General features: G+C 27.8%; 5 protein-coding genes across 6 annotated transcripts; 4 read left to right on the forward strand and 1 right to left on the reverse strand.

Annotated features, from left to right (window-relative positions):
- The first annotated feature begins 1,077 nt into the window (after positions 1-1,077).
- LOC128958185 (uncharacterized) lies at positions 1,078-2,232 on the forward strand. Its single transcript, XM_054304000.1, has one exon. The coding sequence runs from the start codon at positions 1,078-1,080 to the stop codon at positions 2,230-2,232; it is 1,155 nt and encodes a 384-aa protein (XP_054159975.1).
- Positions 2,233-4,372: 2,140 nt separating this feature from the next.
- On the reverse strand, positions 4,373-5,313 carry LOC128958186 (uncharacterized). The gene has a single exon (XM_054304001.1). It carries the CDS (start codon positions 5,273-5,275, stop codon positions 4,373-4,375), a length of 903 nt encoding a protein of 300 aa, XP_054159976.1. The 5' UTR covers positions 5,276-5,313.
- Positions 5,314-5,420: 107 nt separating this feature from the next.
- On the forward strand, positions 5,421-7,726 carry LOC128957453 (chromobox protein homolog 3-like). The gene is made up of 4 exons (XM_054303217.1): positions 5,421-5,866; positions 5,947-5,969; positions 6,038-6,224; positions 7,548-7,726. Exons 1-4 carry the CDS (start codon positions 5,626-5,628, stop codon positions 7,691-7,693), a joined length of 597 nt encoding a protein of 198 aa, XP_054159192.1. The 5' UTR covers positions 5,421-5,625; the 3' UTR covers positions 7,694-7,726.
- On the forward strand, positions 7,129-11,346 carry LOC128957452 (zinc transporter ZIP3-like). 2 transcript variants are annotated; one of them, XM_054303216.1, is made up of 3 exons: positions 7,129-7,215; positions 9,977-10,549; positions 10,626-11,346. In XM_054303216.1, the coding sequence occupies exons 2-3, from the start codon at positions 9,982-9,984 to the stop codon at positions 11,147-11,149; spliced, it is 1,092 nt and encodes a 363-aa protein (XP_054159191.1). In that variant the 5' UTR covers positions 7,129-7,215; positions 9,977-9,981; the 3' UTR covers positions 11,150-11,346. The 2 variants fall into 2 exon arrangements, with proteins under 2 accessions (XP_054159191.1, XP_054159190.1); XM_054303215.1 differs by lacking the exon at positions 7,129-7,215 and having other exon boundaries at positions 9,945-10,549.
- A 3,095-nt stretch (positions 11,347-14,441) lies between these two features.
- On the forward strand, positions 14,442-18,914 carry LOC128958187 (uncharacterized). Its single transcript, XM_054304002.1, has 8 exons — positions 14,442-14,469; positions 14,540-15,339; positions 15,410-15,946; positions 17,330-17,503; positions 17,576-17,887; positions 17,941-18,150; positions 18,212-18,781; positions 18,837-18,914. Exons 2-8 carry the CDS (start codon positions 14,560-14,562, stop codon positions 18,912-18,914), a joined length of 2,661 nt encoding a protein of 886 aa, XP_054159977.1. The 5' UTR covers positions 14,442-14,469; positions 14,540-14,559.
- Positions 18,915-20,026: the final 1,112 nt, after the last annotated feature.

Raw genomic sequence — 20,026 nt, forward strand, 5'->3', positions numbered from 1 at the left:
CGACACAGACAATGATTGACATCTATGGATCAGAAATGGCAGACAAAGATTTGAACAATTATTCTCAATACCGCGATTTAGTGGATCCATCACAAAGTCATACACTTGTCAGACAACACATACATCCAATGAGATCGTAATTTGAATTGTATGATATGTTGAGATTATCATATATTACCATTAATATACTGATCATATACTATATAATAAATTTACGATTTATATTAATTACTAACTATAGTAATGCGATAAAATTATTACACTATCTTTAATTGATTTTCAATATAATTCCTATAAATCCTATTGTATTGTTTTGTCACACTTTTGTGTCACATATATCGATATATCATTTTCACTCTCTATTTCGACTCCGACTCCGACCTCTTCTGTGACCTGTTGTTGTCGTCTGTTCATTGATATCACTAATTATACGCCTATTGTCTTCACGTTTGGATCTTCTTAAAGCTCTTTCCTTTTGTTTTTGGCGTTTCTTAAGCAATGCTTTGCTTTCTATTTCCAACTTTTCCAGCATTTCAATGGACTTAACAGTCTTTTTGGCTTCACTTTTGTTGATTGGATTTCTGTGTTTGAGTCGCGCCAAAGTATGACTTATAGCCTGATATCGATCCTCTGCTTCCTCCAGCAGATCACGTTCCTCTTTGGGCACCATAATTGGTCCACAATAGCCAATCGGTATGTATTCAATTTGTTTAGGATCGTGACTCTCGCAAATCATATAACCATATATGCGTCGACACAGTGGGCACTGATAGTGTTCAGTCGACCACTCATTGAGACATTCAAAACAAAACTGATGTCTGCACGTTGAGGTAAGTGCCGGATCGGACAGTGGGCGACAACACACCAAACATATTTCAATATCACTAATCTGTGGTGTGGTAGATGATAGTGTCGTGTTTGATGACTCACACATTTTGTTAACTTATGTTTTTATTGTTGTATTAATAGATATAATTTTAATTGTATTTTAAGCAACAATTGATTTTTTTATTATTTTAGAAATATTGATAAAATATTTTTTAATTTATATTGTTATCTATATTTCAAGCATACGGTATGTCTGGCTCAGGTAGATTTAATGTGACCCGAGTGTCAAATCAGTCATCACAAACAACTGGACGTTTCAATGTTACCCGATCGTCAACAGGACCCACTCCAACTACAGATCAATCAACACAAAGTAGGGAACAGGCATCTGGCAGTGAACCACCAATTTCAGAAATATATCCAAATTTGAATGATTTATTGGACAAATGGCAGCAATGGTCGGATGTTGGWGACCAATATAAGGTATTAATACCTAAAGATCTACCGTTGYTGGTGGATGAGGTGAGAATAGCTGAAGAGAATGGCATTAATTTTATTGAAATGATAGGTTCCGGTGGTTTCGCCAGTATATGGAAAGTCAAATGTAGTAGACTTTTGTCAAACAGACAAGGAATGTCCAACTATACAGATAAAGAGATCGCCTGTAAAATAATTTCATTGCAGAGATACGCCAGGAATCGGACACCTTATGAAGCGGTCAATGAAATGCTCAGAGAGTACACTATTCACAAACATTTAGTTCATCCAAATATTGTCCGATCGGAAGAAGTGTTTAACATTATCGATAAGCGGACAGAGTTTCCATTTGTCAGACATTTGCATTTTATGGAATTATGCACCGGTAGTCTACAACAACTTATGAATGGGGGGACACTAAGCGAAACTGATGCCAGGGTATGGTTCAAACAAGTGTGTCAAGGGCTCAGGTATTTACACAGCAAAGGTGTCGCACATTTGGATATTAAAATTGAGAATATTCTATATATTGACAGTAATGGTGAGCGAACTTACAAACTGTGCGATTATGGTTTGTCCCGAATTGCACAACAGGTGTTTGGTTTTACCGGAACAATCAGGTATATGGCACCGGAATCGCGAACTCTTGTATCGCAGACACCAATTCAGACATTTCCCATTGACATCTGGTGTTTGGGACTCGCCGTCTGTGAATCGTTGGGTGGAAACCGGAAGCACAACGAAATCAGAGACATCATCAACAGTATTACCGATCAAACTGTGGTAAACCATATGGTTGAAGAGGGCCGTCTCAGACTAACAACCTATGAGTTTTGTCAGCTCATACAATGTATGGTTGTCATCAATCCTATATACAGACCTACTATTCATCAAATTATAGCTCACCGATGGCTTCAATTAAATTAATATTTGCCGCAAAAAGATATGAACAAAAAAAATAGCAATCAATACTATAGGTTTTGAAAAGCAATTAAAGAAATTATAATAAATTTGTAATTTATATAATTTTTTTTTAAACATTACTAAATATTAAATGAACTCTCAGTATAAGTCTATTACTGTATTATTAATATTTATATCTAAAATAGCAAAGAAAWTTGTGTTAAATTGTAAAACTGTATATTATATAGTATATAATCATCACAATTGTATTTATATTCATTGATTTCAATCATGATTATCACAAAAGTTGCTTGATATAATTTAACTGTAAATATAATATATTTGTCAATACATTAAAACTTAAAAATAAATCTGGAAATGTTTTCAAAATTGATTATAAGTTTTAAATTTGTATGAATTTACTCATATTAATAAAAATTATTCATTAAAGATATTGTATGTATTATTTACCATTTGATTTCTCATTGTATATTTTTTTTATAAAAGTACATTAAAACAACAACAAAATATTTCAAACTATAGTACTTAAAGAGAAATTAATTTTTCTAAAAATATTCTCACATATAACACATTGATTAACAATTAGGTATATTTTATTTGATATGTGAGCAATAGATAAATATTTTAGTCTATGATTAGATCATAAAAAATTATAATTTATAGCCAATAGATACTTTTTCCCCTATGATAAATTCAATTAAAATAATTTAAATATTAGATTTTTTTTCATTTAATAAATATATAAAAATACAAATTTACATTTATATTCATTTCAATTTTAGATTCACTCTTTTAATGACTTATTACCAATATTATAGTTTTATATAGTTTATTGTTTTTATTATATGTTAAATTAGTTTAAATTTTGTTTTACAAATTATATTTATGTTTTAATTGAATAACTCATATTTTGACTACAATAATGTCATCACCCGTTTGTGACTTTAACTTTAATTCAAATGGATATATATCCCGGAGCCAGAAATTGAAACGAGAAATGCTGGAAGAGATAGAAAACAAACGACACAAAGTCTGGAAACTTAATAAAACTAAAAGTGTTAACAAATCAGTGATAAGTCACAAGAGTTTAATCGAAATCAATAATGAATCGGTAAATGGTGTGGTAGAGGACACATATCAGGCACCGGGCAGTCAATTGGCAACCACACCAAAGAGAACAGTTCCGATTCGGGTGGTTCGGGCCAGACGTTTGGAAAGCCGTACATTAAAGGAAAGTGAGTTTGATTTGATTGGCAGCGGTCGGCCATCTGGCAAATTAGACAGTGCCGGACATCGTATGAATAACGTGTACACTATGAGACAACAAGAGAAACACCGATTATTATGTGCACTAAACTCGGATGATTTACCTAAAGGTGCGCTAAACACACAGGCACTGGCACTTAGTATTGAAGCAAATATTTATAAAATATTAAAAAATGACCGCAATTTATATCAACAACAATGTTGTCTGTGTGTCGACTATATTATTGATGATAAGAACAAACAGTTAAAAAACGATTTACTTATGGGTCGATTAGAGCCACAAGTGTTTGCATTTATGCCCGAAAAGGACAGCGACTGGAGTCGGATCATCACATCTCGGATCAAATGGAAGGCAATAGAAGATAAATCAATGAAAGAAAAGCTGACGAAATGGATTAGCTCTTAATAATCCATAACAACTTACTGTCCATACATTTATTGACCAAACAAATCATTTTTTTATCATTTAATATTTTATAAATTTTAATTTTTTTTATGTTCAATATTTTATATTATTCATTGACTAATATTTTTATTACTAAATATTTTAATCTATAATTGTTACAATTTATATATATATATATATTACTGACCAATTGCTTTAAGCTAATGACATAACTTTTCTAGTATTTTCAGTTTAGTAACTTTAATGTCATTTTAAAATTTACTAAATTACTGAACTCATAATGAAATGTTTGAAATTGTTTTTTAATGATTATCAAATTTTATTAAAATACATAGTCTATAAATATTTGAAAACAGTGTAAATTATTTTTTTATTAATGCTATCAATAATAGTAAATTTGAATATTAATAAAATTTTCACTAATTTCATATTTTTTTATAGATATAAATCTTAAAACTAGAATTTTATTAATCAAACGACTAACTTAAACAAGTCTTTAGAAACTTTGATTTGAATGCCAAACAAACCATTATGTTTGAGACATTTGCAGTCATATGAGACAAAACTATTATTATAAGAGCCGATGGTTTGTCGACATTTGGGACAATTGACTCTATCATTCTTCAACGGTAACATCCATTTCTGTGGCTCAACAAACAGATTGCCACACCATTGGTTGGTATCAGCGAATGATTTTTTCGCCAATTGCTTGTTCGGTACTTCATTGTCAACGACATTGATCTCATCGAATAACTTGAACTGACATTTGGCGCATCCGTACTGTTGGCCTCTCTGTACTTTTACCAGACTTTCCACGTAATCCCGGCGTTTGATATACTTTTCTATATTTTCAATAGTCATCAATTGACTCATCAGATATCGTCTAAACTTCTTGTAATTGGCATTCAATGTGAACCGCATTTCTTCATAAAGTTTCAACTGTTTCCGAAAGCCTTCGTTTGGGTATATCTGCGATCGTTTGGTGCGAACCATATCAATGGTGTCGGAGTAACTCTTTCCGTACTTATTCATCAAGAATGCCGTAACCACTGTAGAGCTTCGAGAAATACCGGCCATACAATGGACTAATACGTTGTGACCTTTGCGATGTCCGTCAGCTATCACCTGTCGGGTCTCCTCAAAATGTGTCAACAGATCCTGTTCTTCGACGTCCTCTGCTATCACATGAAAGTACTCAATAAACGGATATTTTGTTTCAATTGGTAGTTCAATGACGGACAACACGCGTTTGATTTTATGTTCGGTCAGTATATCACACGATGTCGCCGATTGAATGTTACCGAGAAATAGTTTGTCGTCAATCAGATTCAGTGGTTTCGGTAAATCCAAACTAATGGTCATTTGACTCGTCATAATTGACTTTTACTTTTACCGAAACTCTCAATCAAATAATAATTATTCAAATTTTGCGCGAAATTCAAGACAAAAAATATATGAATAGAAAATAATATTATAATTTCTAAAAAGGCGTTAACTTTACATACATTTATTGGTAGAGTTACGCCCATTTGTTTTGACCGGTAATATAAGCCTTTGAGTGTTGTTTTACTTATTATAGCAAACAATAAGTCAAACAATTTATTATTGATTTCATTACCGATAATAATATTAATAAACAAATACACGTTTTGTGTGACCACTGACTGACCCGAAACTATTAGGTCCACAATATTTTTTATCAATTGATTTGATAATAACCATTGATGGCTAAGAGCAAGAAGAGACAATCATCGAGTCGGACGAAGTCACCGAAAAAGGTGAAGACAGCCGACGATAGCGAATCTGTTGGCGAAGAGGAGGTGAATGAGGACGAGAGCGGAGGCGATGACGGCGGAGATGGACAGTATGTGGTCGAGAAAGTGGTGGATAAGAGACGCCGAAACAACAAAGTTGAATAYATGATTAAATGGCAGGGATATGATGACAATGACAACACGTGGGAACGTATGTATCAATTGATTTTGATTATGAAATTTCTTGTAAATCTGACATAAATTTGTTACTTTGTTTGATCCAATGGACAGCTCTTCTAAATCTGGACTGTCAGGTGAGGAAACTGTTTTGATATTGTTTTTTAATTTTGTATACAATTTTATTGATTGTTTTTTTCCACAGGAATTGATTGATGAATACGAAGCCACAGTTAAGTCATTACAGACGTTGCCGTCGACATCAAAGTCGTCATCAAAGAAGTCATCGACGGCCGCATCGGCTTCGACTCGTGAGTCGCGCACCACTCGTGACTCAATTGGCTTTTCCAGGGGTTATGAGGCGGAGAAAATCATTGGCATTACAGAACTAAGTATGACTTTTATAATATATATTACCGTTTTGGCCATTAGTGGTCAAATGATTTTTAGGATCTGTTCTCAAAACATGTCAATAATAACAACAAAATATATTTTATATTATTTATCTTTTATGTTATTTACTTTATCTATCAAATTATTAGTAATACTATTTGTATAGATTTAAGTATACTAGTGTTTGCYAGTAATTAATATACCATAACATTTCATTGGATATTATATTGTCATTTAGTTTTTAACTAAAATAATTAGTCCAATTGATTACTGGTAATTATTATTTAAAGTATTTATTATTAAATTTCAGTAGTACTGTAGACAATAATTGTATGGTACTATTAATTTTTTAAAAATAATAACTAATATATTAGTAATACATATGTTTGTAATTAAGCTATTTTTTACACACACAAAATTTTCTGCAAAATCTGTGTGTGTGTGTGTGTGTGTAGATATTTTTATATTTAGTATAACTGTATTTTACTGTTAGTTATTAGCGGTAATGGGTAGGCATACATAAATCAGTCCCACACATAAAACATATGGTTTTATTACAACCACTCAATTTACAATCAATTGCCACATTTGGTAACTTCAATGTCTTAAAGACATTTCACACATAAATATTATTGTTTTTTATTAATTAATTGCAAAACTATTAACATGTGATCATAATGATGATCATAACATTGTGATGTATACCAGTTTAGCATACTTTCAATACACTAGTAATCCTATGATAGGATAATAGACAAATGAGTTACTATATTAGTTATTAAAGTCAATTAATTATACTAAACAAGTGTTCAAATGTTAGGACTCAGTGTTAGTCTAAATCTAATAAATAGTTATCGTGTGAATTGAAACAATTATTAACAAAGTTTATAGTTATTTCTTTATTTAATATTATATTTTTGTTTGTTTGACAATAATATTATATAACCGATATCTCATATATATGGCATTTATTTAGGAATACAAATTTTTGTGAGTATATAATACAGTATATACTGTACTAATTTGTATGATAATCTACATACTGACTGTATATTTAATTAATTAGAATAATATAAGGTATATATTTGTTTCACTTGATTTTTTTATTCATAAACATGTTATCAAATAATTTACGGGTACTAAATAAATTTTTATGCATTATATTATCTTTAATATACTATTTATAATACTATAGCATTTTAAGTTCAGTTATTTATCTCCCATTACTATAATATCTGTGTTGTTATTGTTGTTATGGACATTGAGAACAGATAGTCTTAATTTTTTGACATTTATTTATAATTAATATCATACTGATATAGACGGTGAGCTCCTGTATCTGGTTCAATGGCAGGGAGGTATCGATGCCGACTTAGTGCCGGCTAGTATTGCAAACCACAAATGCCCGCAAATTGTTATACAATTTTATCAGGAGAGGATCCGATTCAAAAACAATAAACGCTATTAATTATAACATTCATAATCTTGACATTTCATAACACAACTATTTTATTTAAATTTTAATTTTTGTTTCTTATTATAAAATATCACTTTATCATAATATCTATTTAATTACTATATAAAATTTAATGGGATATTTTTTAATTTGTCATTAAACAAAATAATTCATATCATTTGATTTTTTACTTTTATATCTATATTATTACATTAATAATTAGAAATTTATTGGTAATTTAAAAAATTTAAATAAATTACTATAACATAAATAGTACTTTAAAGTAAAACTTGATTTTTTAGATGTAAATGTTTATATTTCKAAAAATTCATTTAATGCCAATTCATTTAATATGTTATTGTTTATGTTAAATGTCGTAATTAGTATTATTATGAAATAAATAATTTTTTATTTAATGAATTTTATTAATTATTTCCTTATTTATATATTTTATTGTCACTGAAAATGTGTGTTCAATCATTTGATAAACTTATTGACAATTATTATCATTGGAGAGGGATTTTACCGGTAAATGAAAAGTTTAAAGACTTAACAGTTTGTCTCAATAAAATTTAGGTTCATTAGACTTAAATCAAAAGTTTTTTTTTATATAAAATATACAGTATATTGCAATCATATGATTTTAAAATTATTACTTTATTTGATGGAGTTATCATATTTCTATTATAAAAATAGATTTTATTAGAATTATATAAAAATTGTGTTACCTTACCTTTAATTAAGTAACTGAAAATTAAATAAACAGGATCTTAAAAATAATACAAATTGTAATACTGATTAAATTAAACAGTATTAAAATGATATAATTTATTGATATTTTATTACAGTTAAGTATCTGCTTTCAGTTTGACATGAAATTTACTGTAAATACTATAGCAAATTGCTTGAACTAATTGAAGAGATTAAGTGTCATCAAAATAAGATTATTATTATTATTATTATTGATAATAATAGGTAAACGCGTGACAATTGACAATGCAATGTATAAATTTGTTATAAATTGTTGATTAAGTGATAATCATAGAGTGTTAAAAAGTACAGTACATTTTATTTTTTGTATAATTAAATTATTAGTTTTTACTACTATTAATTGATTATATTATTAAGTAACTGATTTGTCTACTGACATAGTAATAGATGTACTGATTAAACTCAATTATTTTATTTTATCAACTAAACAATGTTAATTTTTAAATTTTTTTTTATTAAAACTTATGAGCAACTTAAGTTTTCACGTCAATTGATTTGTTATTTATATAATTTATCTCAATTACTGATTTAATTAGCAGACAGTGTTATAATAAATTGATTATTAGTTATGTTACCCCATAAGTAGAATATTAGTTAACATTAATTAAGTATTAAGTTAATATATAATAGTATATATAATATTATTATAAGACTCAATAGAGATATACTATTAATTAAATAATAGGTATTTCATACTTTTGTTTGTGATTTTAATATAATAACTGATACAATCAGATGACACTCAATTGACATTTACGAGTTTTATATTACATAAAAAATATCCATAAAATATTCAATAGATAATGAGAAATTTCATATGATTTTTTATTTGGTTTTTATTTATTTATAATTATAATAATTATTACAATTTTTGATGACAATTTTTATATATCTAATCTCACAATTTTAACGAGAAATTAGTTATATTAATACTATTTTTTTTAAATTAAAAAATTGTGTACTCAAAAACATGTCCATGGTTTTTCATTATCAATATTACTATCACTATATACATCATTGTATATAAAAAGAGACACCATTTGGTTATTTTCTGATCAATCACTACTAAAATGTTTATGTTGTCAATGAAAGATTGAAAAAAATTAATAGTTATGTCAATCAAATAACTTTATGAAATTATTAAAAAAAAGTTTTGAAAATATAATAATGTACTGAACTGGTGTTGGACTGAATTATCTAAAGCCAGCTATACTTAATAAATACAATTATTTGTTGTTAACATTAAATTTATTGCAATTAAATCAAGAAATTCCTCGGAATTTAAGTTTTAAGAAAAATAAAGATTTAAACACATATTAACTAAAATGTTTTTATTAATACTTAGTTATTAAATTTGATAAACATTTTTTGATATATTGTTATTATATTATACATTAGTGTACATACTTTATCTTTCGTAGTTGTTATTTAAATAAGTGATTAATTATTTTAGTTATTTATAATTTTGTAAAATCAAATATTTATCACATTTTCACTCAACTCTACTGTATTTTACACTATAAGACACAATGAACATAACTGCTGACCGATTATTGGCCGCCGGAGTCTTATTTTTGGTGACTCTACTGGTCGGTACAGTTCCCATATATTTGATCCGAATGTGGACCCGAAGGAGATTGTCGAAGACAGTGATAATAACGACCAACGATAGTCGTAATAAGACAAGTGTTTTATCGTCCAATTTTTATATACAAATATTGACTCAAATTGGAGGCGGAGTCCTATTCTTTACGGTGTTTGTCCATATGATGCCAGAGATTCGCGAAAACTACGAGAAATATTTAGCCACAAATACTTCAATTTTTACCGATCGGAACAGTATATTGAAAAAACTGGAACCATTAAAACTGCCGTACCTCGAACTGGCCATTAGTATTGGCTTTTTTGGAGTTTATTTGGCCGAAGTTTTAATGCACTCATTGCTCGGTAATCACGACTCGAGTGATAAATTAAAAGAGGAAATCTATGATTTTGACAAAAAATCTGTAATCAGTACAGTCGAGTCAGACACCAGTACTGGAACTCCTGTGGCTAAAGATGAAGAGCCGGTGCTAATAGCTATCCGATGCCATAAAGGTATGTAATCTTTTTTTTGTAAAACTATTATTATATATTAGTTTGATTGTATAAATATTTATTTATAAATATATAGCAAAATGTGATATTGACACTCATGAGCACGATTTGGTTAAGACAGATGCACTATATGTACGTGCATTGCATGCATTGGTCATTATATTTGCCTTTTCTATACACTCGGTGTTTGATGGCATATCCATCGGTGTAAAGACAAATACAGTAGAGATCTGGACAATGTTTATAGCCATTGGCAGTCATAAGCTTTTGGTGGCACTTATAGTCGGTGTTGAACTGTATGAAAAATGTGTTAACTTTCTACTGTTCCTCTTCAATATGATACTGTTTTCCATTATGTCTCCTATTGGTATCATAACAATGGTTATTACAGAAAATACAATGAACGCCGAAGACAATGAAGTTAATCCGGTGACTATATTTCTCAGTGCCATCGCCTCGGGAACCATACTCTACATCGTATTCTTTGAAATATTACAGAAGGAAAGGGCAACTAAATTAAAGCCAATCATACAGTTGTCCTCCATATTTGTCGGATATATTTTAATGCTTTTAGTAACCACTTGTTTAAGGGAAGAGTAGATAAATAGACAAATAGATAGATTAAGGGAAAGAGAGAGAGAGAGAGAGAGAGAGAGATAAAAAGTAAGCTGTTTATCATTGAATTAAATATACAGTATATTATGTCTGAATCATTTAATTTCTTATATATATATATTAACATTAACATCAAAAGAAAAGTGTTTTTTAATTATTAAGTGATATTTTGTTTGCTCCAAAACGTGTGCAAAAAAGTTATAAGTAATTTTGATATAATTACAAAACTTATGATCATCATTAAGTTATTGTAGATATAGTGTAAAAGTAAATTATATATTATTTAGTAATTAACTTTTATCCATTATATTTAACAATATAAGTACTTTTTATAACTAATTAATTTATTTTGTACTTTTTATTAGTAACAATTCAATTCATTTTTGTAGATAATCATTTTGTAAAGTGAAAAGTAATATTTTTAAAAAAATTTTAACTCATTTAAAAATGTAAAAATTGTACATATCATAATTTTAGAATAATTAAATTAATGAATAAATAAAATTTGTAATTTATTATAATTTTCAAATGTAATTATTAAACTATAGTATAGCGAATTTATATAATCAAAACAATGAGTCATTATATATTTTTAAAAATTTTGTTACATAAAAATTAGCAAACTAATGTTACCGTAACGTATAAACATAATACTTATCTATCAATTTACAAAATTAAACATTTTTAATAACATCATGTAATATCAAATCTGTGAGAAATTTTACATGTGATTAGAGTATGAATGAATGAATTAATCATTTAATTATTTCATTATTTATATTTAGATTTAACACTATGATAAACATATATACATTATTCAATTAAATAGTTGTTATCAATATTAGAAAGTTTTTGTTTTTTGTGAATATTTATTTTATATATTATAGTATATTTACAATATATATTATTGATATTATTGTGAAATGCGTTATTTTACTGTACATAATGTTAAATATTTTTACGAATTGTTTACAAAGGTTGTTAGGTATAATTTATGTGTTATTTTTACATAAAAAAATAACATTTAAAAATAACATTAAACTTATAAAAATAATATATCAGTAATTTATTAAGTTAACTTATTTATTTATTATACAATTTGTGTATTCATTAGAAAAATTAAAAATAGTTTATTTATATATTTATGTAAAATTTAAATAATCGTTAAAAATACTCTAAATAAACAAATTACTAATATATTTTTAACAATAAATTAGTAATGTAATATTTATATTTTTCATATTTTTAATTAATTGTTTTTTTAAGATAGTATTTGATAGTATAAGTTATATACTTATTAAATATTGTTTGTATCTATTTTTGTACTAAAATTTTCAATGGTCTTAAATATTGAATTACTAAATAAACAGGATAAAATAATTATTTTAAAAATAAATTGTTATTAGATATGTGCAAAATAATATAAACTTGAATATAAAAGTTAATGTTTGCGTGTGAATTGTTTTAATAAGTTTTAGTTGAGCTAAGCTAAAGTTTTAAACCAAAATAATTTTAATAATCTTAATAAATTTTAATTATAGTTTTTAAAATTACTAAAATATAATTTTTAGCAAAATATTATTATCAAAATAATGTTGTTTACAAAATATCTGCTAACTATATCATCGCTAACTTTGTGGTTTTCACTTATCAATTGCCTCAAAACAAATTATAATTGTAATTTATTATTATTATTTTTAATATATATATATATATTATAATAATATTGTAATCATAGATAATGGTGATGATGGTAATGCTGATAGAATGATGTTATTCAGATGGAAAATTTTAACTAACCGAAATGGACAGTCCAATTTCAGACAGTCATACCGTTCCCGATCACACGCAATACCAACACATACTGGACTCTTTAAATATGGACTCCGTTGGTCAACACCGGCCGAACCCGAACCAGAACCCGAACTCGAAGTGGAATCTGATTTAACAACTCAAACACCGATAATCAATGAGATAAAGGCTAATGTTAGTAATAAAAACACAACTTTGCTTAATGTGATCATTAATAACACTCACCTAAGAGTGCCATTTCCAACATTAGCCGAACCCAATGATAATTTAACTTAAAACATTTAATTGGTTGACATTTAATATTTAATATATTTATTTTTATGTTAATTTGTTTTTCATAATAATCTAAAACAGTATTTAGTCATATTTTATCTATAAGCTGATAAAGTTTGTTAAATAATTAAGATTTATGTGCTATTATTTATTGCTAAAATTCATTGTGTCATTTATAAACATTTCTATTAACTTATTATATCATAATAATTTCTAATTTTTTAAATTGTTTGTTTATACGATTAAAATATTGTATACCAATTACTTGAAATAAAATCAATAATATTTTGTTTACAAAATCATAAAAATATTATATTTAGAAAGTATTCAATTAATATATTAAATTAACATTTTCTAAATTATAAAAATATAAATAAAATTGTTATCTTTATACAGGTATTAAATATGATAAACGTTGCTAACACTGTTTTATATCTTATTTTTTAACTTTTTATTTGTGATTTATGATAAATATTTTTATTAATTGATGTTATTTTAATACTTCACTTTAAATGATCGTTAAAAATAGTTTAACAAAACAAAACAAATCATTTAAATTATGTATTTTAATACTATATTCTCATTAAAATAATAATTATATCATATAATTATTCCAAAATAGAATTTAACTAATATTTTTAAATATTAACTATTAATATGTAATGTTTACTGTATAAAAAATTAATAAAAATTTATTTCTGCCCACTTTAATTAACTATTAGTTTTAATAGACAATTAATAAATTATTTTAATTTAAAATTAAAGTTATATCAATGTATTTTCTATAAAGAATTAAGTTATTTATAAATGTTTTTGAGAACCGACAGATTTTTCTTTCAATTATAACAAAATTAATTAAATTAAACAAAATTTTAGACTCGAATTAACTTTAAAAAATTTAATTCATTTTTGACAATWATCATGTTATCTATAAATATATTATCTATAAATATAAATATTATAATTGGAAATTGATATTCATGTACAGTATGTTTATTAGTTAACTAACAATTACTTTTGTCGAGATTATGATGAAATGCGAATAAATTAAATGTTTATTGAATTAACTGTTAATTAAAAGTATATTTAATATCTGCACGTGAAAAGCCATTATAAATATTTCTATTAATATAAATTTTAAAATTAATATTTGTTTTATTAATTTATGATTAACTAAAGTATAGTAACACTTATACAACACACTGTTAGAAACTTAAAGAGTGCGTGATTTAAGTTTAATGTTAACAAGTATTTTAAATTTTATTTTCAATGTTTTGTATGTATTTATAGTAGAGTTCAACGAAGACAATATGATAATCAGTTTTTTGTTGATTGTATTGTCAATTGTCATCACATCAGCAAATAGTCAATTGTTTTGCGACAAAAAATATCGAAACAAATTGATTGACGCCGTCTTTAATTCGGACGACAACACTGTGTATGCCTATCGGCAACCGTCCAGTGTTTGGATACTGAAGTTCAACACCAAAGATAACCGATGGGAACAATACGGAAGCGAACATAAGTTGAACGAAATGTTTAGCGGTTTAAAGTCAGGACTCATACCATCAGCCGGACTCGTTATMTGGACGTACACTAAATGTGGTGATGCAAACAATTGCCTTAACGATAATTACTATTTTACCGCAAAAGACATAACCTTTTTGTTCATTGATTCCCAATTTGCGACATTCAAGAGACAAAGTGAAGACTTTTTTGTGGCCACTGAGCTCAACGATCGGATGTTGCCGTGGTATCTGTCGCGTCAGTCGGACAGCTCTGATGCCAACAATCAAACCAACACTATTTTTCCGCACTTTGAAAACACTAAAATAAAAGGCGCTGTACTGACCAAATCGGTTCGAGGATATCCCGAAGGAGCACTTATTTTCAGTGATTTAGAGATCATAGAGTATCCCGTTGTCAACATAAAGGTTAACTATACGATTAGATCGACTATTGATCCTAACATTGGCATCTATAAGACAACTCGTGGTACTGGAGGTATAAGAAGAGCCAATGATATCTTTTTCTTTCTTAAGAATAACGTTTATAAATATTATGATACGAGTCCTGTTTTAGTGGATCAGGTATTTTATTAGATATGATATGACTATTGAAAATTATTGATTTTTATTATTGTTAAAAAATGATAATTAGTCCAAAACGTATTGGGATTTTTTTAATTGTGATAAGTCTTCAAACGGTATTACAAGTACTTCTACTACTACTACCATAAAACCAACGACACCAACAACTAATATGACCACTGAATCAGTAGTTGTTGTCAGTTCAAGTACAAGTGATTTATCAACTAATGTCACACAAACAACAGTATCAACTGAAAACATTACTTTATTGCCATTAAACTCATCAACTGGTGGACAGTCAATAAATGATACGACAATAATGTCCAGCGAAAACAATACTATATATACCGATAGACAGACATCACTGGATTACGAAAGTAGAGCAACAATAACATCAACTCAGACAACAACATCATCATCATTGACCACATCATCTATTTTTATGAATATTAGTATCGATAATGCTTTTCATGAAGTTGTCAAAGATATGTCAGTAATATTGATCTTAATGGTGATCATCGTATGTCTACTCATAACCACTTGTGCTGTCTTTGGATACATAAGTTTATCCGTAAAACTTTCAAAACCAAAATTATCTCAAAATAACGTTTTATAATTAGTTTTGCAGTTTTTGTTTATTTATTATAATTATATAATTATTTATAATTATTATCTTTTATGTTATTACTTTTACTTATAGTACTTTTATATTTATATCTCTCATAATATGATTGGAATATTAAATTTAATTAAATACTTTGTATCATATTTATCAAAATAATATTCTAAACTATTAATTACTAAATAAATTTTGTTTACAACTATTATCACTAAGTTTTTAAAATTTATTATTAATTAGAATTTATAATATTAAAAGTACACTTTTATAATGATGTTTTCAAATTTATTATGTAATAAAATTTAATTATTATATATTGTAAAATCTATTTAAAAATATGAAATATTTTTTAAAATTCTATCTGAATATTTAAATAATAAATTAATGATAAGTCTAAATAGTGTTAATTAATTAATTGTAATCTAATATTTGAGTCTATTTAAATTTTTTATTAATTAAAAATTAGTATTAATTTAATATCAAAAGTATATTAAGACATGTTTCGTTTTTATTTGCAAATGCTATTTATATAAAAATATATTTAATATAAAGTTAGTATTATTAAGAAACAAAAATTAATGTTAAGATAATTATAATTTCAAATGACTTATTGAAAAACATACAAATTAGGCTTTTGTCACACAATTTAATCATTATTATGAAAATAAATTATAATTACACTATACTAAAGTATTTAGTGTTGAAAACAAKGTACTTATAAAATTATATTAAACATTATGTTATTACAGTTGAATTTGTTAATTAAGACACATAAAATTTATTGATAATTTTTACTTCTACTGTTTAACTAATAAAAAAATATACGAAAGTTTTCATATGAAATTTTCAAATAATTTTTATCCTTAATAAAAAAAAGAGATTAAAAACATTAATATTTTAAATAATGTTTATTTGAATGTATAATATTTAATTTATTCTATGTATATGTTATTCATATTATTATAATTTTTATTACTTTTTGATACACTTATTTCACTATAAATTTTAGATAGTATTACTGTCTAATAGGACAGTGTAATAGATAATGTTTTGTCAATAACTAATAATTTTATAGAAAAAATATATGCATTTTGAGTAAAATTTATATTTCAAAATTTCAATATTCAAATAAACAAAATAATATGTAACCTAAAAGATAATAAAAAATTATATTTCTCCACAACTTTTATATATAATCATTAAGAAGTTTGAAGGTTAACATTATAGTACATTATTGCCAATAAATTGAAGTTTAATGTCATGTTTTTTAAAGCGATAATCAATAAAATAATTTTCTGTTATTTAATGTCTATATATAAAATTTATACCTATATTAGACAAACAATTGTCTCTTTCTGTTTCATTAATTAGTCGATTAAGCAAACAAACAGATCGTTAGAGGCATCGGTAGACTATAAGGTGGTTATAATGCAAAACAAATACGTAGCTTTCGGAGCACTCGGTGTAGTCGGACTGGTGCTGATCGTGTCCGGTGCACTTGTATTAGGACTGTTTCCACGTATATTGAAAAACAAAATTATAGAGGTATAGCAAAACAATAATATTACATTGATGCTATTTACTAACACCCCGGTATGTATATGTGTGAGTGGTTAGGGTTCATTAATTGTTAACACCAGCCAAAACTTTAAAAACTGGAAGGAAGTGCCTCTACCGGCGCTCATGAAGTTCTATGTGTTTGTACTGAAAAACCCTCAGACGTATACTAATCTGGAAGACGTGGAACTGGAGGAACGCGGGCCCTGGGTTTTCGAGGAATGGCGAAGCAAAGAACAGATCAACTTCTTTACCGGACCACTCAATGAATCCCTTGTGTCTTATCGGGAACGACGCAAATATATATTCAAACCCGATTTGTCCAGCGGAACATTTGACGAAAATCTAACCTTTATTAATGCACCGATGATGGTCAGTACCGACAACTATTTAATAAGATATTCATCTATTTTGTCTTTACTTAGAGTGTACTCTTCAATCAGGTAATGCCTGACGCGTCAATGGCTTTTGATTTATTTAAAGACGAGTTGGACGACAACGAAAAGTCACTGTTCACTACACGAAAAGCCGGTGATCTATTGCTTGATGGCGTCGACCTAAAACTGGCCAAACTTGTGGCTCCTTTAATACCGCCTGACTTGGGATTTGAAATGAAAAAGTTTTCGGTAACAGGAGTAAGTATTGGCTGCAATTGGTTTACATTTTGAAAATTATTTTTTAAAAATAACAATATAGGGACGCGACTACCTTATCGATCGGCTAACTGTTTATACTGGTGTCGGTCGGACAGACAAATTGGGACAAATATATCAATGGGAAGACAGTCGTGAGTTGCGCAACGGCGACAAAAAGAAGTCACCGATCTGGCCATACCACGACCCGAACGGCGAGTGTTTGCAATTGCGCGGAACAGATGGTACTTTTTTCGGTCCGGACGTATCGGAAAACGACAAACTGTTCGCATTTGATCCAAGCGTTTGTCGATCGGTAGCAGTAATCTTTCAGAAGGAGAGTGAAGTTAAAGGTATACCGACCTTACGGTTTGTGGCACCAAATAATTTTTTCGGTGCCGCTAAATATCATAAGGAAAATTCGTGTTATTGTTTGCGCAAAGACGTCAACGATTGTAACATCGAAGGTGTTCTCGAATTGTCTCATTGTATGCGTCAAACAGCCGGCGGACCACTTCTGCTTTCGTGGCCGTACTTCTTGAACGGTGACGAGTCGTTAAAGCGCAACATTAAACTGCAGCCACCGAAAGACGTCACTTTCGACAATTACGGCACTTTCATCGACATTGAACCCGTAGGTGTACTCTCTTTTTTTTGTCCACTAAGTGATTGTATTATATGATTAATAGACAACGGGTGGACCATTGAATGCAATTAAGAGAATGCAAATGAATGTTCGGATCGGATACTCGGATGCCATTCCGTAAGTTTAGTATAAATGTTAACCTTTTAAAAAGATTACCTTTTATTTCAGTCAATTGAAAGCCACACCTAAAGGAAAAGATTATGTGGTACCTGTCCTATGGGTCGAACAGTCGGGAACATTGAATGACGAGTTTGCGGCCATTTTTCATACATTGATAAATACACGGCGTATTGTTAAAGGAGTGTCTATCGGGGGTGTGGTGTTGGGCGTAGTGTTGCTAATGGTGTCCATATATCTGGTGTTTAAAAATATGAATTAAATAAATTGTATGAATTATTTATCATTTGACTGTTATATACCGGTATAATAAAGTTTATAGTCTCGGTAGTTATAAATTGTTTTTTTGTAATAAATTTATTAACTGTATATTAAATTGATATAATATTTGTCCGAACCGTTCCTTTTGATTGGTAACAAATGTAGATTATAGACAGCCAGTAGAAAATTATTTACCCCAAACCCATGCCCACCCACCCAACCACTTCCTAACCTCACACTCACCCCAAACTAACAGTAATTAAATAATAATTAAGTAATAAAACTAACATTTTATATATGTATAACTGCATAAAAACAACACTTTTTTGCTGGCTGTCTATAATATACATTTAAGCCAAAACAAAATATCAAAAGCCGTTATAATTAACAGTCAACTTGTAATCAAAAGCCACAACTATTATCTGTTTGCCATAATATGTCATAACGGGACCACTTGTTCCAGAGGTCACTATACCAGCTATTGTCTGCACAATCACATCTGGTATCTGTTTGATGACGAAGTGGTACATAGTATTCAAACCATGGACTTCAACACTGTCTCATCAGATGCTTATATATTGTTTTACCGATCGGTTCAAAATCATAGATAACTTGTAGTTATTTACAAAAACTGTGTTTATTTAGTACTTAAAATTTAAGTTATTTTTTCCCAATCAAACCTATAAGACTAAAATACTGTTTATTTTTACTTTTTTGCTTATCTATTAAATTTTAATACTAATATTTTCAGAAATAAATATATTTCTCATTATCACAACCTGATAGGCATAAACATCATCACCAAAATTGGTTGCAATAGTTTTATTGCATTTTCATTTCAATATAAGTTTAATT

Source organism: Oppia nitens, unplaced genomic scaffold (genome assembly GCF_028296485.1).
Source record: "Oppia nitens isolate AA-2021 unplaced genomic scaffold, nextdenovo-longstitch-racon4-pilon3 scaffold3_pilon_pilon_pilon, whole genome shotgun sequence".
In the NCBI taxonomy this organism is placed as follows: domain Eukaryota; kingdom Metazoa; phylum Arthropoda; class Arachnida; order Sarcoptiformes; family Oppiidae; genus Oppia; species Oppia nitens.